Raw genomic sequence first — 20171 nt, forward strand, 5'->3', positions numbered from 1 at the left:
AATACATTAGGACTCGATGAATACTTGTCAAATTAAAAGGAGTTATAATAGATCCCAACCCAGGCAAAGGCAGGCAAGATCTGCTTTTGCTCCTTCAGAACTCCCTTGCTAAAAAGAAGGAATGAGGATAGATTCACACACACAAGATAAAAAGAGTAACCAATTTGAGGCGGGGAAAGGGGACTTGACTTGGCAGATATCAGAACCACAAACAGCCCTTGCTCCCTACCAGAAACAAATCTAAAGTGGTGTTCTCATGAGAGAGAATGTAAATCTTTATTTCAGATAGTTCATGAACATAAATGAAGCCAAACTCTAGTCTGGCCAGGCTTAATGGCAATTTCCAGAATGTTTGAGCTCATCGCAGATGATGTGTCTGTATCTTCCGCATGATTTCAGCCCCAAAGCGTAAAAGGATCTATGTGACATGACCTTGTCATTCCATGGCAGTTTAGAGCCATGTCTAGGCCATCCACTTAGTGAACATTTCACAGGGGCAAAGCTGATCTCAGGCAAAACAGTACTTTGGATTTGGATACAGTACTTTGGATTTGACATACCCATTTTCCCCTTCCTACCTCCATGTCACTCAGGACCATTCCAAGCTGGGAAGGGGAGGGGGCTAGGATATGGACAAGGAGAGGGAGTCATCTGCGTGGGAAGGCCCAGTGACACCATTTCCCAGCTTTTGACTTGGGACAAGTTTCTTACCATGTCTAAGACATGGTTTCCATTTTGGTTAAGACAGAATTCGCATGTCTACGAGGTAAAAACCATTTTCCAATATTATCAGTTTTTTCCAATTTACAGAGTTGTACAATAGCTTCCACGGAATAAGAATTGGATAGCCAGAAGGATGAGCTATAGACAATACATAATTTTGCATCAGCAAGTGTAAGGTTTTTCTGAGCTCTCAGCAAGGGACGCAGGTTAATACACATTTAACCGAAGAATAATGGTGTGGAGTGGGGCTGAAATTCTTTGTTCTTTTCTAGAACATGGCAGTGCCGCCCTGTTTCCATCCTGGGTTAGTCTGTCTTGGATCTGGGACTTGTGGGATGGATTCACATTTTTTTTCATTCAACCTGAGTAACTCAAGGTTGAGGAAGATAGGTCATTTCCAGGGAATTTTAACTACCTTCCTTTGAAGGCAAACGACAGCCAAAAATGTTCCTCTGCAGCAGGGATTCAAACCAAACGAAACATTGGCTCAGTTCAGGTTCAGCTAAAGGAATGTTTTGATGTTCTAGTTCATTAGAAAATATATAAGTTTGATTCTGGTTTGAACAAGTTTGCTAGATTTTCAAATATTTTTTAAAAAGAACAGAGCAATGGAGTTGGGAGAAAGCAAATATTTATTTAAAGCTATAAAATAAAACAAATCTTTCAGAGGAGGGTACTAGTGAATGAATAAGAGAAATGAGCCAATTAGACATCCATCCATATATATATATATGTGTACACTTGATCCAATTCATGGTTCAGTTAATATCTGGGTTCAGTTTGCCTTGAGGTTTAGTAAATTGATGCGATCTGGTCTGTAATTTGCGTCATAATTTGATTCCTTGGTCCTTAAGTTGTCTTTTTTTCTGTTCTTCCCATGAATAAATCAAACTCTGTATACTTTATTCCCTTTGAGTTCAATCCCCACTCCTGCCAATACTGAGGGCGCCCCAAATGGAATGTCTGTTGCTAAGCCCTACACGTAAGTTAAGGAAGGATTCGGTTGTCTATATAATATTGCTAGAAGGAGTTCTCATTCTCGCTGGGCAGAGCTGATGGACTCTTAGAATCCAAGTCCCATTAGCCATGTCTACCTTTAAAGTAGGACAGGGAACTGTGGTAAGTAGATCAAAGCTGAGCCCAGAGGTCTCCTATGGGGGGTTTGAAGAAAGCTTGTATAGTGCCCCCATTTTGATTAACCCAGGACTTGCCATTTTGATGGGCAAAAAGACAAGCCTGGCCTGAGAGCTGCAGGAAGACCTTTCTGACGCTGTCTCTTGCTGTTTCCATTTCAGCCATGAATGTGTTAACTTTCCCTTTTCTGCAACTACCCCCAATTGAATTGAATTGAATTAAAAGGACAAAGTAGCTAGTTGCTGGGAAGGAATCTTTTCTTTTTCTTTCTTTCTTTCTTTCTTTCTTTCTTTCTTTCTTTCTTTCTTTTCTTTTTTTTTTTTTTTTTCCTAAAGGAACCTCCAAGGAAGCTAATTACCCACCCTGGTAGGCTGAGAGAATTGTAATGTGATAATTAGTTCGCTGTTGTTCAGCAGTAAGTCATTGTTGTAGCAACTCAATATTCCCCACCCTCCTTCCCCCAACCTATGCATACCTAGTCCTGAAAGTCAAATCTTCCCTGTTCCCAAAGCCCTGAGGAAGAATGGATTTGCTACCAAAATATACAGCTTTTGTAAGGGGAGGTCAAGGGACACAAAACAGCGGTGTGGGGTGGTGTCCATGGGAGAATTGTATCCAGGAGTATTTCTTTTCTGAACCCAGCAGGCAGCTTTAAGTTGCCTAAGGAGGGACCTAGCCATTCTGCCCTTCCTGAACGTGGCTGTCTGGACCAGCTCTGTCCAGTAGAAATATAATGTGAGCCTTGTAGATCATTTTCAATTTTCTAATAGCCACAGTTAAAAAAGGCCAAAGAAACAGGTGAAATCCGTTTTGATAATATGTTTTACTCAACTCAATATATCCAAAATATTATCATTTTGACATGCAATCGAAGTAAAAAAATTCTAAGGAGGTATTTTCCATTCTTTGAAATCAGGTTGTATCTTACACTGAGGGCACGTCTCAATTCTGGCTAGCCCCGCTTCAGATGCTCAAAGGCAGCATGTGACTAGTGGCTAGTGCTCTAGACAGCACAATAACTTTCCTCTCTGTCTAAGAGAGGTTCAAGATAACCATCTTCGACGTAGATGAGATGCTGTGCAAAATACTTCCAAATCCGTCACCTCAGCTGTCACACACATAATAGCACCATGAACGAGGCTGGGAAAGGAAAATCATCCAATTTTTGTTCTTTTAGACTGGGGCGCTAAGAGGGAAAGAGGTTCAGTATCTTGCGGTCTTCTCAATGTCGTGCAACTATTTGGTACCCAGGAGCTAGAGCCCAGCTGTCTTGACTTCCAGGCAGGCAAGGCTTGTGCTGTCCTTAAGGCAAGGTGTGGAAGCTCCAGAGTGGTAAATCGAAAGTTCTCTGTTGGCTGGTCTTTGCTTCTCTGCTTCTTTCCACCTTCCCTCACCTCCGGGCAAGGGATGTGGGGAGGCTGGGGAGTGGAGTGGCCTCGGAGTCATTCTCTTTGTGCTGCAGTGAGTACAGCTGTGAGGAATTAGGCCCCTCTGTTTCCAGTGCCCAGTCCTACACGTGCCATCGGCTCTCCTACTGCCACTCCAAGGGTAAGTGGTGCCCTTGGCAAAGCTGTGGGAAGAGAAAAGCATCCATTGCCCCTCGCCCATTCTGATTCTTTCTAAAGCCACAGCTCATGTCTAGTTTCAGTGGAAGAACTGCCCTACATCTAAGGCAACATTTCCGTCATCATTGGAGAACCACTTAGGAAATTGTTGAAGCAAGCAATGTAATGGCCACTGAGCACGCTGTGGGGCATGGGATGTGGTGGTGTTGACCCATCTCCCTGTAATAGGGGTCCTGTCAACCTGCTGCAGTCTGAGACTTGTGTTTAAATATAATTGAATCGGGGCGCCTGGGTGGCTCAGTCGTTAAGTGTCTGCCTTCTGCTCAGATCATGATCCCAGGGTCCTGGGATCGAGCCCCGCATCGGGCTCCCTGCTCAGCTGGGAGTCTGCTTCTCCCTCTCTCTCTCTCCCTGCTTGTGTTCCCTCTTTCGCTGTGTCTCTCTCTGTCAAATAAATAAATTTAAAAAATTGAAAATAAATAAATAAATAAATATAATTGAATCTCTAGGGTTTTGGTGGGACACCTAGTAGTGCTAGGTGCTACGGGGAAAAGGAATAAGATGAATTCCCTGTCACTAAGAATTGGGGAACCAGCAGACATATAAATATGATAAAAAAATTTATTTACAAATACTTACATAGTTCTTATTATGTGCCAAGCAACTGTTCTCACCACCTTATACATATTAACCGATTTAATCTTTACAACAACCTTACGAGGTAGGCACAATTACCCCCATTTTGCAGCTGAAAAAGCTGGAGCATATGAAAGCTAAGTGACCTGCTCAAGACCACACAGCTAATCGGTGGGAGAGCTGGGGTTTGAACCCAGGCTATCTGGCTCCCCAGTCCACAATTTAACCATTGCACCATGGTGCTAAATAGGAGTTAACAGTAATGGTGTGTTTGAGTGCCCAGTGAATGGGAGATGCGGGCAGTAAGTGCTTAAAGGAAAAACTGGGGCTTGTAGGAGGGTTATATTTCAATTGATAAGGAAATGGATTATTTCTGGCAGGGAGGGAAAGCATGAACAAAAGATCAGGGGTGGTGATAAATATAGCATATGAGAGTACAGGGAGGTGGCTGTTAATCTACATCTCCAGCCCCAACCTTCCTTCCAGATGTTAATCTCATGAATGCCTACCAGACAATCCTACTTAAATGTACCAAATACAATGTGTCTAAAAACCAAAAACATTTCCTCCTCCAACTCCCTGTCTGATGATAGAATAAATTCTATTCTGTTCCCCGGGTCCAGTGTCTTCGCGTCATCTTTGATTCTTCCTGTGCTTTAATCCTTCAAGCCCACCATATGCCGCTGTTGAAGAACCTTTGAAACATCTCCACATCACTCACACGGGAATCCTTACTTTGCCCTCATCACCTGATGCCAGGGTTACTCCGCAGGCTCCAAAGTAGCATCTCTGTTTCAAATCTCAGTCCCTTTATGCATTTGGTGTGGTGCCACCATATTTCTCATCCTAAAACGCATTTCCATCATGTGACACCATCCCCCTCTGCTGCTGCAGAACCTTCAGTGGCTCCACACTGCATTCGTGGACCACCTCCATGGTAATGGCTGAGAGAGTAAAAAGAGAAATGCAGAGGGCCAAGCACAAGGGCTATGTTTTCAGAAGCACAGCAATAAAATGCAAAAACCAAAAAGCAATGGGCTTCATTCGGAAAAATTTCAATCCTCTAATGCCTGACGTGCTAGCCAAAGAAAGTCCTCAGCCCATAGAGGTTGATAAATCATCCCTCGTAGAAGGGGGTTTCCAAACTCGGTGCCTATAGGTTGCGTAGTTACTCATGTCCTTCCATTTCTAGTAGTGGCAATATTAAGAGAAGAAGATGTCATTATGAAGCCCTTTCTAAGCGCTAAGGCACTTAGCTAAGGATATCATGTATAGTCTGCCATGTAATCCTTAGAACAACAACGACTGAGTTAAACAGTCTTTTCATTCAAATGTTACAGATGGGGCAACGGATACCTACAGAGGTTGGGGGACACCCGAGGTTACACATCCAGGCTGAGCCAGGATTTAGAACCTTGACTGGTTCCAAAACATGTGTTCTTTATACAGATTAAGAGCAGTGCAGTGTTTTCTAGCTTCTACCCCAGGAAAACAGTAGTGAGCATAGGCAACAGGCTCGCTCCGCCAGAAACATGTTCTCGGCAAAACCACCTTCAACAAGAAACAAATGTTGTCAGCATTATCAAGTCAGAGAAAACAATCCTGGCACTCCAGCAGCCTCCTTACAGATGTCCTCTTCTTGCGGGACATTGATCTGTGTCAAAATATTGCAAGAATGGGTGTACATGTTTGTTTTGCAAATTCTTCTCTCCTGATTTAGAAGATTCAAAGCTGCATGCTGCCCAAGACTCTGTAGGAAATAGATTTAAAATTCCACTTCCAACTCCCGAAGTGATGGTATCTCACAACCTATGATTGAATTTGGCCTGGGAACCAGCCCTCTGATGGGATCCGTGAAGAACTATTCCTGTGCCCTCAGTTCGGGCTTCCCTCTGGTGTGGATGGCTCTGGGGAGAGGGGCACAAGGTTTTCCACTGAGCAAAAACAATTAGCCAAACCAGTCCAGACACCCATCCCAAGGGTGTCTTTGGAATGAATGTGTAAAAACCATAGGCTCTGTCTCTTGGCCTTGTTCTGAAGTAAGTTGAAACCACCTTGGTTCTACTTGGATGGCCTTCCAGAAAAACTCCCTGTATATGTAGGGAGAAAACAGGGTGTGTTTGAACTGGAATGAAGGAACATTTAGAGCATCTCAATATGAGGAAAAATGAGGAAGTGGCTGAATTATATATTGAGATCTCCCTCTGCAACGCATTAGGGAATGAGAGAAGACAAGACAGAGAACCAATCACTGTAAGGTCACGGTGGGAGGCATATGATGTGCAAATCCCAGAGGTCACCATCCATTGAAGAGAAGCAATTTTTACCCTTTCAGCAAGTCCTACTCTCTCTGAACCTCTATATTCTTGTGATTAAAAGGAGACCACTAATTGCTGGCCATCATTTCTTGGGGTTATCAGGAGAACTCATATATGGTAAAATGGTTTGAAAACAATTGTAGAAATACAACTGCAATTATTAAGACGGCTCTCAAATTATTGTCATGGCTTTTTTTTTTTTTTTAGACTGGGGTTATTTTTAGTGAGCAATATTTCAAAACAGACATCCAACCAAAACCAATAGGCTTGGGATTAGAATGGGAGGAAAAGCCGGAGCTAAGTGAATGAGCATTATCAATTTGGTCTCCTGGCAAAGGTTGGGTAAAAACGAGATGCCAAACCCTCCCCTTTCCTTTCTGTGCCATTCTGGCCATCTAAACTTGAACCCATAAAGTATAATGACTTGTCTAACTTGCTGCCCAGACAGTTCTATGATTTCCACACCTGGGACTACTTACACCCACCTTACGTGCAGCTGCATCCCAATTTCCAGGGATCAGTCCAGCCTCCAGACAAGGGAATCCATAGTCTAGGAGCTCAGCATCAACTCTGTTTGGCTGGTGACCATACTCTGTCCTTGGTTGCCCATGCCAGAAATTGGACTCTCTCCTTGTTCTTCGGGAACTGACTCAACCTGTCTTATTCCTCACTCCTGGGAATCCATTTCCCCCCATGCATGTAAATCCCTGTGAATAGGTACGTCAGCCTAGTTACCTTACCAGCCATTTTTTTTGTTTGGGTTGGTCTTGCTCCATTCTGACAGAGCCAAGGATTTGAAGATGAGCATTGGGGCAAGGGCAGGCATAATGATTCAGAGAAGCTAGGGAGCCAAGACTGTGTGCCGAGCCAAGCTTGGCCATTGTGCTGCATAGCTGAAGGGAGTAATGGACATAGCACAGATACCATCTGCCCAGAAAGCTCTGTGGTGTGTGATGGAAGTTACATGCCATGCTGGCTGCTCTGTCTGCTACTGTTTCATGACACTGTCTATGATCCCCAGTTGTTTGGCGAATAAAAGAAGGTTCTTGCTAAATACTTTCTAATCTAAACTAGGTAAGTGGAATACAAGTTCAGTAGATGTGTGTAAGTTCTGACGTCTACTTCTACCTTGTCCTATTCCTCTCTCTTTTCTCCACCACAACTTTTCTGCCCCCCTTCCTTCCTCCATCAGAAAGTTGTCCTAGGAAGGAGTCCCAGAAGCAATTCATTAATAAAAGCAAGAATGATGTAGTAAAAACTGAAAACTAAATGAAACACACATAGGCTTTGGAATCAGACGTGTGTTCAAATCCTGACTTTGCTATCCCCAACTGGAGCAGCTTCTCTTTCCTCATTGGAAATGAAAATACAACTAAAAGAGGCTGTGTTTTGTCTGTTTCTTTTTTGGGGGGTGGTGCATGCAGAATGAGTGCCTGATCTATCAGACATTGAAGAAGCACTAATTATTACCTTGGGTTTTATTGATAAGATTGATAAGATGGCCTAGGAGACTGAGAAGTCCTTGATGTACCTTGTTGTGGAGGGAAAAAACTGCCCGTACAACGAGAAAAAAAGGAATGAAAGGATTTGGACTCTGAGGAAATAAAAGTGGCCACAGTGAGACAGGGCTGTGGTTCTGAGCAGGGAAAGGAGAAAGACAAGTCAAAGGGGGCAAAGTCTCCTTTGGTGCATCCCCAAATGGCAGCTGAGAATTAGAAGCTCAAAGACAGGAGCTGAGGATATTTAGTAAAGAAAAATGAAGGACAATGACGGATGTCAAGCAGTGGTGTTATTTCCAGCCACTCTCACGATGAACTGTCATGGCTGTCCGTGTGGATTGACCAATGTGAGACCACGCATAGTTCATCAGACCCTATTTGCAATTTTTTCCTGCTCCTTCTCTTACTTGACATTTATATGAATTGGCTTCAGAATCCATATCAAATGGCACACTCCCAGGTATTTTTTCCCATGTGTGAATGTATTTTTATCTAGTCTGTAAACGTAGGGGCTCCTTCAGATTGGGAGGACTTGACATCTGCTTGTGCATGTCTACGTTCTCTCATGTCTCCATGTCCATCTTTGGGTTTTAGTCCATCAGGAATTCTGGGCAAGTGTTTGCATTTTCCAACACTGAAATGAGTGGCAGTTAAGGTATTAAAAAACTGATTTTCAAAATGCTTGGTGAATGTGGATGACAAAATAAAGCCTTTTATTACAGATAGCTTAAGATTGACTAGCCGGGGAGTAGCAGAGAGTCAACATAGACACACACAGAGACTAGAGAGAGAGGTATTGATAAAATATGGATTTAGGTATTACCCCTAAAGTTTTTGAGTTAGAGAGTTTCCGAGGATATTGAGAAAATTACTGGAAGTTGCCCAAGAACCTGTCTGTGCAGGTCTATGGCCAATCAATAGGTGGAAACTGCCTCACCCACAGACATGCTTGTGGTTCACATTTTCTCCATTTTGGCAAGACCAGTGCACTCACCCTCAGCTAGATGAGAGTGTAGATGAAAAAAATTGTTTTTCACATTGGGAGTATAGTAAGTATAGTAACCACCACTGCGTAGTATGGCTGACAAATGCTGGGGAACTCCAATCCGCTGTTGTCAAAGAATGCATTGACCCCGTGGAACAAAATGCCAGAACTTACCTGGGGATGCCTACATCTGTTAGACTTCATGGCTGAGGTCAGGGTTCTTTGGGAAGACTTGCATTATGTCAGCTCAGACCGATCTCCAAGACTGTTCTCTAGCTTGAATACTACATGTCAGGTCGTGCTAGGAAGGCCTTCAGGCACTGTAGATGACCCAGCAACTCCTTCCTTTTCCTGTAATGGACTACTTTGCTCCACTGTGGCTCCACACACTCTTGCCTTTTCCATAGTGCCTCCTTCATTTACCAGAAAGCCTAGTGCCCTGGCCAAGCCTAGCACCCACAGTCTCCATGTTGGTTGGCACAGATCACGTTCTTCTTGGCGTGGCTTGCCAGTGCACGCATATAACCCTCTAAGCTTATCTGTCCTCTAGGTCTCTATCTTCTGCCTTGTCTCTTCTCTCCCTCTCCATTGCCCCTCTCATCATCACCTCTCACCTGGGTTCATGCATTGTCTTCTTTTTAAAAAAAAATTATTTTAAATAAGAATTTAAAGAGAGTGGGGAAAGGGGCAGGGGGAGAGACAGAGAGAATCCCAAGCACGCTCCACACGCAGCGCGGAGCCCGATGCAGGGCTCGACCTTACGACTGAGATCATGACCTGAGCCGAAATCAAGAGGAGGACACTTAACTGACTGAGCCACCCAGGCGCCCTTGGACTGGTGCATTGTCTTCTAACCGATCTCTTTGTTTCTACCTTTACCTCAGCCCACCCCACCCCAGCTTTATCACAACAGCTGGAGTAATAGTTTTAAAATGCAAAATTGAGAGTATCACTCTCAGATTTCTTTCACAAATGAAACCCCCCCAAAAAAGGCCCCACAAAAGGCCCCCACAGCCCATGTCATCTCCCGTCTCATCTCTTGGAACTCACTGCTGGCACCCTGTTTTTGAGCCATTTGGGCTATCTGTACTCTATAAATATACGGTATTCTGTCACACTCCCTTGTCCTTGCCCCTACTGGTACAATCCTAAAGTCTAGAATACCCTTTCTGCCCTCTGCCTAAGCAGGTCCAATTCATCTTTTTGTAATGGCTTTATTGAGATACAATTCACATAAGAATTGACTCCTTTAGAATATACAGTTCAATGGATTTTAATTTAGCCATAGAGCCGTGTAATGGTCACCACGATTGCCAGAACATCTTTATCCCTCTAAAAGAAACTCTGCACCTATTAGCAGACACTTCTCATTTCTCCCCAGCTACCCACTTCAACCCTGGCCAGCCCCTGGCACTGGTCAATCTACTTTCTGTCTCCATAGATTTGTCTCCAGTTATTCCAGAGTCATCTTTCAAGATTTTTTTTTTTCCAGGCATTGCCTCCTCCTGTGTGCCTCCCAGTCCCCTGATTTCAAAGCCTCTCCTCTGGGCTGTAATAATTACTCCTGCATGGTTCTGCCACAGTACTTAGCCCACTGTATTCTTGCCTGGCTCACCACAGGAAGTGACTTACTCATCTCTGAAACCCCAATGTCCAATACTTGGCTTGGTTTAGAGAAAGCACCCCGTAACTACTGGTTAAATGAATGAATGACTTTCAGGAAGCCCTGACAGGGAGAAGGACCTCTCAGTAAGTGGGTGAGAGATGCATTCACTAATACACAGCTCAAGCCAGATGGTGGATACCTATGTGCCCAGTTTTCAGCTTACTTGTACTTGGATAAACTCAGCAAACACCCCACTGGTGTCCCTTCTATCTCTACAGTTGATACACAGGTTCCAAAACCTAAAGGAAACATTATCTTATGTGGAGGAGAGGAACTATATCCTCAGGAAATATTCATGATACAATAGTTTAAGCTTTATGTGTGGGACTAACTCAGGTCATTCTCCTGCTTAACTTTCAGAATTTTCTATTCTCTCTCTCTCTCTCTCTCTCTTCCTCTTGCCTTCCCTTCCTTTTTGTTTCTCTCTTCCTCCCCCCTCTCTGCCCCCACATACCTTTGGGATATTTTTAAAATATCCTTTTATTTTTAAAGCACATTTCAGAATATCTCTGATTAACAATGTTGGTCCTTAGATTAAAAAAAACTAACTTTAGCATGAGATGTCTAAACACGAACCTACTCAAAAGCTGTTTAATTGTTCCATTTCATGCACCACATTTTTTTTTCACATGATTGGATCTTGAAAAAGCTCATTAGCAAGGGAAATATAAAACAATTTGCCAACACAATGGAATAACAAGATGTTACATACTAAACCATCTCCTTTTCAGCATTTTGTTGGCCTAGAGAGAAATGGGGGTGCACCCTGACTCTGGCCATGGCTGTCTGCCTTCCTCTGTCTCTGTGCCTTTCTCCCGGTTTCAAACTTCCTCATTCTTTTCTTCTCCTAATCTCTTACCCCCATCTTCCTTGTCTCCCCTCTCCACTCCTGATCTCTTTCTCTCCCTCGTTTTTGATCCCCTCCTCTTGCCCATCTTGCTCTGCAAGCCTTTATGTCTCACACTGTTTCTCCTCCACTTTCTTTTCTATTCTTCTTCCTGAGTGGTTCCCTTTCTTTTTCCTTTCCTTCTGTTCTTTTCAGCCAGGATGAGGCAGGGAAGAGAGAGTGGGGCATGGGGGGGAAGAAGGAGGTGAGCAGGAAAAGAGAGAGTGGGGAGGGATTGACCATGGGACTGTCCTGTACCTGCCACATCATCTGCCACCAGAGGGGATGTGCCCCTGGTCCCAATCACCCATATTCCCTTCCCCTTTAAGGTAAAGCACAGAACCTCTTTGTGCCTCACTTTTTTTTTTTTTTTTTCTGCCTTGTAACATTGAAACAAAATCGTATGTTCCCAGACTACCTCCCGGAGATGGTGTTAGGGTCAAACTTGGGAATGAATATGAGAAAGGTTTGAAAAGAACCAGAGCCCTGTAATTGGAAGCACTCAGGGGAGAGGGTGGGCGGATTATGGCCCTGCACTGCTCCAGGATCTAATTAACTGAGGGTTGCAGTTCCGGCTTTTCTGAGGAATGTGTTTCTTCTCACCTTTGTTCCGCTCATCAAATCACTTGGTTGTCTGTGTACCTTGCCTGAATGTTCTTAGTGTCTTCGGAGGGGAAGGATAACTGGTTCCTTTGTATGCTGTTGATTCTTATCCCTTCCTTTTCTCTTGCCTCGGGCTAGCAAACGGGACCTCCAGCAGCCAGCTCTCTACCCCCAAGTCTAAACAGTCACCCATCTCCACGCCCACCAGTCCTGGCAGCCTCCGGAAGCACAAGGTATTATGTCTCTTATACCTTACTAAATCCCTTTGCACTCCGATTTCTTTGAATGGCTGGGTGAGGGTCTGCTCTGCCATCTACTTCAGCAATGCAGCAAGGCCAGAATCTCCCTTCTCTGGTCCTTGAGCTCGCAGCCCTGGGAATCCCAGCAGGGACCAAGCTTCCAGTCACTTTCATTTATTCCTCTCACCGCCTGCCTCCCCCACCCCCCTCACGTTTACCTACTCCCAGTTCCACTTACCCAAAAGGAAGAGGTAACAAAGGTCCCAAATACACATTCTGAGTTCACGGTGTTGGTGTCGCCAAATGATGGCTCAGAGGATGAGCTAAGTGCTTTTCACTCCAACTGAGAGTCGTAGCAAAGAGGGTGTTGAGGGCAACTTATGTCCCCAGGCACCAGTCGGTGGAAGGGACAAAGACAGCAGTTAAAGTTAGCACCGAGTGACTGACTCCCTTTAGATTTGTGGGACATCAAGATATGAACAGACCCTAGTTTCGCTAGGTATGCTTCATTCCCAGGCAGATTCTGGTTCAGTGTAGGAGAAAAGGACACATATGTGCCGCATTGGCCCTGCCTGGGCACCGTTTACCCCTCCCAAGTCATTCCAAACAAATACCCCGCTAAAATAAGAGAAGTTTGTAAACTTGCTAGCCCCACTTTCCAAGCAGATTCCCACCCAGAAATCTCTTCTGGATAGAACATCTGGAGCGGGAGCGGTCATGGCCTTGAACCTCATCTCCGAGGCGATGTGAACGTGGTTTCTGCTCCGACAATCTGCCACACTCAGGAGCAGCTCCTCCCTGCTCACAAGACTCGGTGTGAGATGGAAAAAAGCAAAAGGCCACTAGTGTGGCCAGCTCCATCATGGAACCACAGATGTTCGGAGCTGGAAGAGATTTTAGATGGAGATAGATTACTTTCACTTGATTCTCTCCATCATCTTGTGAGGCCGACCTTTTGCAAGGGAGGAAATTAGGACCCAGAAAGGTTAAGTTACTAGGGTGACATAGCTAGGTGGTGGCAGACATAGGCCAGCGATGCCATGTTGGTACCTAGAACTCAGCCGTGGGGGGAATATTTGCACCATGGAAATCAGCACACACTACACATCAAGGCTGTTTTCTCCCCCCAGAAAGTCGGTTGTTACACGTGTAACAACAGTACACCACTGCCCGACATCGATTTTCATTTCTCTACATTAGGATTTTAATTTCCTGGTTAATCTGACCGTTACCTGTTCCATCGTTCCTACTTCCTGTTCCATTCCCGTAAGGGCCCCTTTAAGTTTCTGGTACTGACCCTGACCAGAACCTTCTAATTGTCCTGCTCAGCTATTTGGCTTCCCCCAAAGGACGATCTCCCACACTGTGTGTATGGCCAGTGTTACCTAGAGGTTGTAGCAGGGATGAGAACTGCTCTCGCAGTCAGCTTTCAGTTATTCTTCTAAGCAAAGCTTGTTAAGATGGGCACGCCAAGATGGAAAGTAGCCTCCTTCTGTTGTTCCACTCTCCAACAGAAGCTCCTACGCTACATTGCTTCTTGCTGTGTCTTTGCCTTACGCATTTCTGCCCTTACCGCCCTTCAGAGAAGATTGACCTGCCCCCAGCACCTTCCATCAGTACCTTCCCAAAGGGATGGGGCAGCTTGGGCATTTATTTGGCCTGCTCACTTGAGTCGTTCAGCTTTTCAATTGACATGTTTAGTTCATTTAGGCTGGGGACCCATCGTCCATAAGCCCGTTGAGGTGAGTGCTGACATTGTTAAATCATTTCTCCTGGTTGGGTTTGCAGGCTTTTTGTGTGGGTGTTTTGTTTTGTTTTGACTCAATTCTACAAACTAACCACTGAAGGACTAGAACAAGCTATAGGGGGCGGCACTGTCAGAGCCTCACTGTGGGATTTCCAGTGAGTCCTTTTATTTTTAAAATGACTCTTTTTTTATGACAGTGAAGCAAACAAACATTACGTAATACATGATACGATTTTCAAGAGCCGACTTTTAAAAGTCTTTCTTTTTGACTGTGTATTGTAGAAATGGAGAGTACGGGCCAGTTCTTTGGTAGAATGTCCTTTGATTTAGGTGTGTCTGATGTTTCCTTGTGATTAAGTCCCTATTATGCATTTGGGGCAGAACTGTCATAGAAGTAATGTCGTGTCTCTCTTAGTGCATCCAATCAGGAGGCAACAGCTTCATGCTTAACACCACCAAAGATGCAGGGTGAGCTGGTTTTTCTGAATAAGCTAAAAAGTTCTGTGACCTTGGCTCAGTCCCCCTGGGTCTCAGGACTCGGCTTCTTGCTCCTCCTTTTACACAGCTACCTGAGCCTTAACACCATCAAGGTCCTTGGGCAGTGGGCCTAAGCAGTTCTCATCTGAACTTCCATCCATGTGGACCTGAAAGGTGTGAGTCATGGTGGAGACAGGAAGCAGGTGGCTGAGGCCATGACTTCCCTCCTGCGCAACTGGAAACGAACTTGAAGTCCCAGCATCCCTTTGGTAACTTGATGGCTGTGGCAAGGCCCTAAGCTGTAATCAGCCACTTGGCTTCCCCTCTTAAGCAGCTCATGGAGAATCCTCTTTAATGCAGCTGTGAGGGGGTTAGCCAAAGTCCGCATACTCAAGTGCTACAATATGGACACAAAGTAAGTCCTTGGATAGTTAATGAGAACAACATTTTGCATTTCCATACTGCTTTATCCTTTTGCACAGTCATTTTCCTATTTACCCTTGCGATAACACTGCGAAAGAGCTAGGTCAGGTAGCGTTTCCATCTTACAAATGTAAAAGGGGGGGTGCCAAGGGCAAAGACAACCCCAGTATGATTCAACAGTGTGGAGAAGGTAGCACATTAAAGATGTCCCAAAAGCCTAGAAATATAGGGAAACTCTTTTGTTTATTTAAAAATGTTTTCCAGATTAGTGATTGCACTCATGCCTTCAAAGGCATTTGGCTTGCAAAGCTGTCTAGAGATCAGAAGGGAATATATTTGACATATTATTTGAAAATATAACTAACATTATTTAAATACACATTCTCCTCTATGTTTCTAGACCTTTTTTCTGTTGTCCTATAAGCGCTTGGAGATATCGATAGTTTGATGAATAAAGCAGGGTCCTGATCCTTAAATCACAGACACCACTCTAAGTGGATTTTGGTAGTGTAATCAAGAGCGGACAAAAGGACTATAGGAACACAAAGAGGGGTGGGAAAGGCCTCTGCCTGGGGGAGGGTGGGAGATGGGGAAAGTTTTGCAGACTAGGTGACATTGAAGTGGGGCCTTGAAGCCTGGGTAGGCTTTTGATGGCTGAAGAGAATGGGACTCCAGCATTAAGCCACACCATCAGAAAAGTGCAGGGCACATTTGGGAAAAAGCACACCCAAACTAGAAGCCAGGTTTCTCAAAACTCCTCTCTGACTTCCTTTGGACTATAAGCTCCTTGGACCAGAGACCAAGAGTTTGTTTTCTCTAACGCAATAGTATCGCCAGCACAGCTGTATTTGTTACAAACATTTTGTTCTGTAGGGCTCCGAGGGACTAAGCAAATGAATTTCAGGTGCAAATTATTTGTATTGTTAAGCAATATGTGTGTTTCTGTATTTCTACATATCGATCAACAAAAACACAGAGTTGAGATAATTCCTTTTCCTGAACATTGTTCTACCCACACAAGAAAATACCTTTTGAATACGAAATAAGTGGATGGAGGACAGAAGTACAGAAGTTCATTGCCAAGACTAGTCCTATGGATTCCCTCCACAGCCTGCCTCTCACCTTACCCATCCCAAGTCATAGCAACTCCAAGTGCAGTCTCCTCCCTATTCTACCCCTAGGCCTGTCCCCCTGCCTTCCTCTGAAATATAAGTCTGAAATAATCCCCTCCTATAATTATTTCCACCAGCCAACCAACTACACTGAAGGGTCTGTTACATGAATGATCAAGAGCAAGGGTGAATGCTAAAGCCCAGGGTTCAGTGTGATGGGACTCAAAGGGGCCTCCATAATGAAAAGGTCCTTCTGTATTGCCCCCAAAATGCCCAGGGAGTTCATGAACTTGGCAGTGTCTGTCTCGTTTCTCTTGCTTTGGTCTAACTAATAAAACACAAAATGCAGTGATCTGACTTAGAAACTTTTAGAACCAGAAGGAAACTGAAAGATCTTCTAGTCTGCATCTTCCTCAACTTTCAGATATAGAAGCAAAGGCCCCATAAGGGGAAGTTAAATAGCCAGGATAGGGCTAGAACCTAGGACTCCTGACTCTTAATCCTGTGCTCTTTCTCTACAGTGGACATGCATTGTGTGTAAGTTTGACTAATGGAATTCATCAAAAGTCACAGTAGAGTCATAGAACAAAACTACTACAAAACTGTCTCTTATATTTCTACACATCATTACATGCTGGATAGTACTAAGTCCATTATACATCGATGCAGGCATTTTGCTCTGTAGGGTAGCATGCTCAGGAATCACATAATCAGTATTCAGTTGTCAGCGTAAGGGATTTTCAAAGGTACTATTTTTTTAATAACAGCTTATTGAGATATAATTCACATACTGTAAAATTCACCTCTGAAAAGTGTACACTTTAGTAGTCTTTAGTATAATTACAAAGTCATACAAGAATATATTCATCACCCTCAAAAGTAGTCACAGCCCCTTGCCCCTCTACCCAACCCCTGGCAACCACTGATCTACACTCAGTTTCTATGAGTTGGCACATTCTGAACATTTCCTATAAATTTCCCTCTGAGCACTGCTTTAGCTGCATCTCATAACTTCTGGTGTATTGTTATTTCATTTTCCGTTATTTCAAAAGTCCTTTCTAATTTCCCTTGTGATTCCCCCTTTGATCCATTGGCTATTTAGCAGTATGTTGTTTAATTTCCACATATTTGTAAATTCCCCAAATATCTTTCTGTCTTTGCTTTCTAATTTAATTCCACTGCAGTCAAAGAACATACTTTGTATGATTTCACCCAGGTGTAGACTTGTTTTGTGACCTAGCATATGATCTGTTCTGCAGAATGTTCCACACGCCCTTGAGAAGAATGTGTGTTCTGCTGTCATTGCATGGACTAGTCTATAGATGTGCAATTGTTTGTAGTGCTGTTCAAGTCTTCTCTTTCCTTGTTGGTCTTCTGCTTAGTTATTCTGTACATTACTGAAGGTGGAGTATTGAAGTCTTCAACTATTCTAGATGAGTTGTTTATCCCTTCCTTCAATTAAGTAATTTTTTGCTTTATGTAGTTCGGTGCTCTGTTGTTAAGGCACATGTATGTTTATGTTTTCAGATGTATTGACCCCTTTTGTGATTAGGAAATGTCTTTATTTTTCTCTAGTAACAATTTTTGTCTTAAAGTCTATTTTTTTCTGTTATTAGTATAGCCTCTCCAGCTCTCTTTTGATTACTAACTGCATGGTAAGTCTTTTTCCATCCTTTTGCTTTCAACCTACATGTGTCTTTAAATTGTGACTCTTTCAGGCAGCAGAGAGGTGGATCATGTTGTTTTTTTGTAAAATCCATTTTGCCAATCTCTGCCTTTTCATTTGAGTGCTTAATCTACTTATGTTTAATGTAATTACTGGTAAGGTAGAAATTACATCTGCCATTTTGTTATTTTCTATATGTCTTATGTCTTTTTTGTTCCCTTATTCCTCAATTTCTGCTCTTTTTTGTGTTAAGTGTTTTTTCTAATGTACCATTTTAATCTCCTTGTTGTATTTTTACTAATTTTATTTTGAGTTATTTTCTTAGTGGCTGCCCTGGAGAGTACAATTAACATCTTAGTGCAATCTACTTTGGAATAATATCAACTTAATTTCGATTGAATATAAAAAAATTTACTATAGTATGGCTTTGTCCCTCCCCCTGCCCCCTTTGGGCTCCTATTGACATACAAATTACCTCTTTATGCATAATAAGTCCATCAGCACACTTATATAATTACTATTCCACGCAGTTGTCTTTTGAACTGGATAATAGAACAAAAGAGTTACAAAAATAAATTTGTACTGTCTTTTGTATTTACCTATGTATTTACTTTTACCAAGTGTTCTTTCTTTCTTATGTGGATTTGAATTACTGTCTATTGTCCTTTCATTTCCCCCCTGAAAGCTTCTCTTTAGTATTTCTTGGAGGGTATGTCTGCTAGCAATGAATGCTCTTTGTTTATCTGAGAATGTCTTGTTTTCTCCTGCATTCTTGAAGGATAATTTTGCTAGATTTTCTTAAATGCCTTGATCCAATAAGGCTCCCTGCCTTGGCTGAGACGCTGTGTGTGTGTGTGTGTGTGTGTGTTGGGGCATGATTTCAATGCTCTGTCAGGCGGTTTATAAATTTCCTTAGCCTTCATTTGCTGCTTCTGCAGGGCCTCAAGGCCAACCAGAGGTGAGAGTCTAGGACCTTCTTAGGTCTTTTCTCAGAATACACCCAGTCCTGAACATATGCCATGTCATTGAGATTCCTGGGAATATGTGAATATGTTATAGCTTTTCAGAGTCTCCTAAGGACACTAATTCTCTAGCTTTTCCTTTTAAGATTTTGAGCAGCTTCATTTGCCCCAACAGTTTCCTCTACTTTAGGCAGCTGTGATTTCAAAAAATTGCAGCTGATTAATGCTCCTTGAAAAGGCGGTTCACAGTGAAAGTGCTCTGCATCAGGTCAAATCAAGAGCCCTACAAGTGGGAGTTTCCAAGGAACTACCAAACAGGTCACATAGTGACAATTCTCTGGGTATGGGGCATTTTGGGGAGCTCCCAACTCATTCTGCACCATCTGGTCACTACTAAGTTGCTGTTGTTCAGATACTGGAACTGGGAGGCTGTTGGTTTTCAAAGCTACCCTGGAGCTGGGGAGAGAGAGAAGGGAAATAGAATAAGCTAAAGCACTACAAGTTTTGGTATTCTTACTGAGATTCAGCCATTTTTCTTGAACAAACACTTTTTGGATTGCTGAAAGCTTTTGGTTAATTTCCAGGGTTCTGAAAAAGTTGGTATTGACAATTTTTCCAGTGTCACTGTCGGAGCAGATTTTCAAAGAGTCTTTCTTTGCCATTCTGGAAGTTTAGAGCTCAAAGATACTTTTTACTATGTTCAATTTTCACTTTACTCAAGTACAAGAGAAGTAAAATCCCTTCAGAGATGTGACCCGATTGTGTACCACTTTGCCTGAGTTCAATTTTACAAGTTTTTATTGAGCTCCCTATTTTTTCCTCAGCCTTGCACTTCCTGTTTATCAGTTTTATAAGAGATTGTGTTTGGTAGTTTAGAACAAGGGTGCCAAATACTGCTTATGGCCTGGTTGTTTGGGGATGGCCCCCCGATGTAAAAAAAGAAATGTTTCTTATATCTTTAAAGAGTTGTAAAACAAGCAAAACCCAAACAAACAAGACTGCGTGGCAGAGACCATATGTGACCAGCAAAGAAAGCACAAAATATTTACTATCTAGCCTTTTACAAAAAAGTTTGTCAGCCCCTGATTTACCATGAAGGGATGGCGGGTTGGTGAGAAATGAGTCTATTTGCTATAGTTTCCTTTCTTGTGTTTTTTAATGATCAAATAGTCCCTTGAGGGTCCAAAATAACAGTCTGAGAGGTGGAAGAGACATTACATATTGTCCTTTCCAATACTGAATTTTCTTGATGAAGACACCAAGATTCCAAGACTTGTTCAATATCACAGTACTAATTATCCGGGACTAAAAGTTCAGGTTTCTGAATATACTTTGCTCCTCTTTCCATTGAAGCTGCCTAAAAATTTTCTTACCCCTTCCTTCTCAGCAACAAACATTCTTTTTTAAAAAAGATTTTATTTTCAAGTAATCTCTACACCCAACACGGGGCTTGAACTTACAACCCCAAGATCAGGAGTCGCATGCTCTACCGACTGAGCCAGCCAAGTGCCCCATAGCAAAAAGCATTCT

General features: G+C 43.1%; 1 protein-coding gene across 6 annotated transcripts in view; it reads left to right on the forward strand.

Moving 5' to 3' along the window:
• Nucleotides 1–20171, forward strand: part of DCX (doublecortin) — a 110249-nt gene that overhangs the window by 79599 nt on the left and 10479 nt on the right. For 3 of the 6 annotated variants that reach the window (XM_032392701.1, XM_032392704.1, XM_032392702.1), the window contains one exon: nt 12154–12251. The exons of 2 other annotated variants lie outside the window; for them this stretch is intronic. In XM_032392701.1, the coding sequence (XP_032248592.1) occupies nt 12154–12251 (98 nt within the window). The remainder of the gene's footprint in view (nt 1–12153; nt 12252–20171) is intronic. One more of the 6 variants, XM_032392703.1, reaches the window with a different exon arrangement.

This window comes from Phoca vitulina, unplaced genomic scaffold, assembly GCF_004348235.1.
Source record: "Phoca vitulina isolate PV1807 unplaced genomic scaffold, GSC_HSeal_1.0 scaffold69, whole genome shotgun sequence".
Taxonomy (NCBI): Eukaryota; Metazoa; Chordata; class Mammalia; order Carnivora; family Phocidae; genus Phoca; species Phoca vitulina.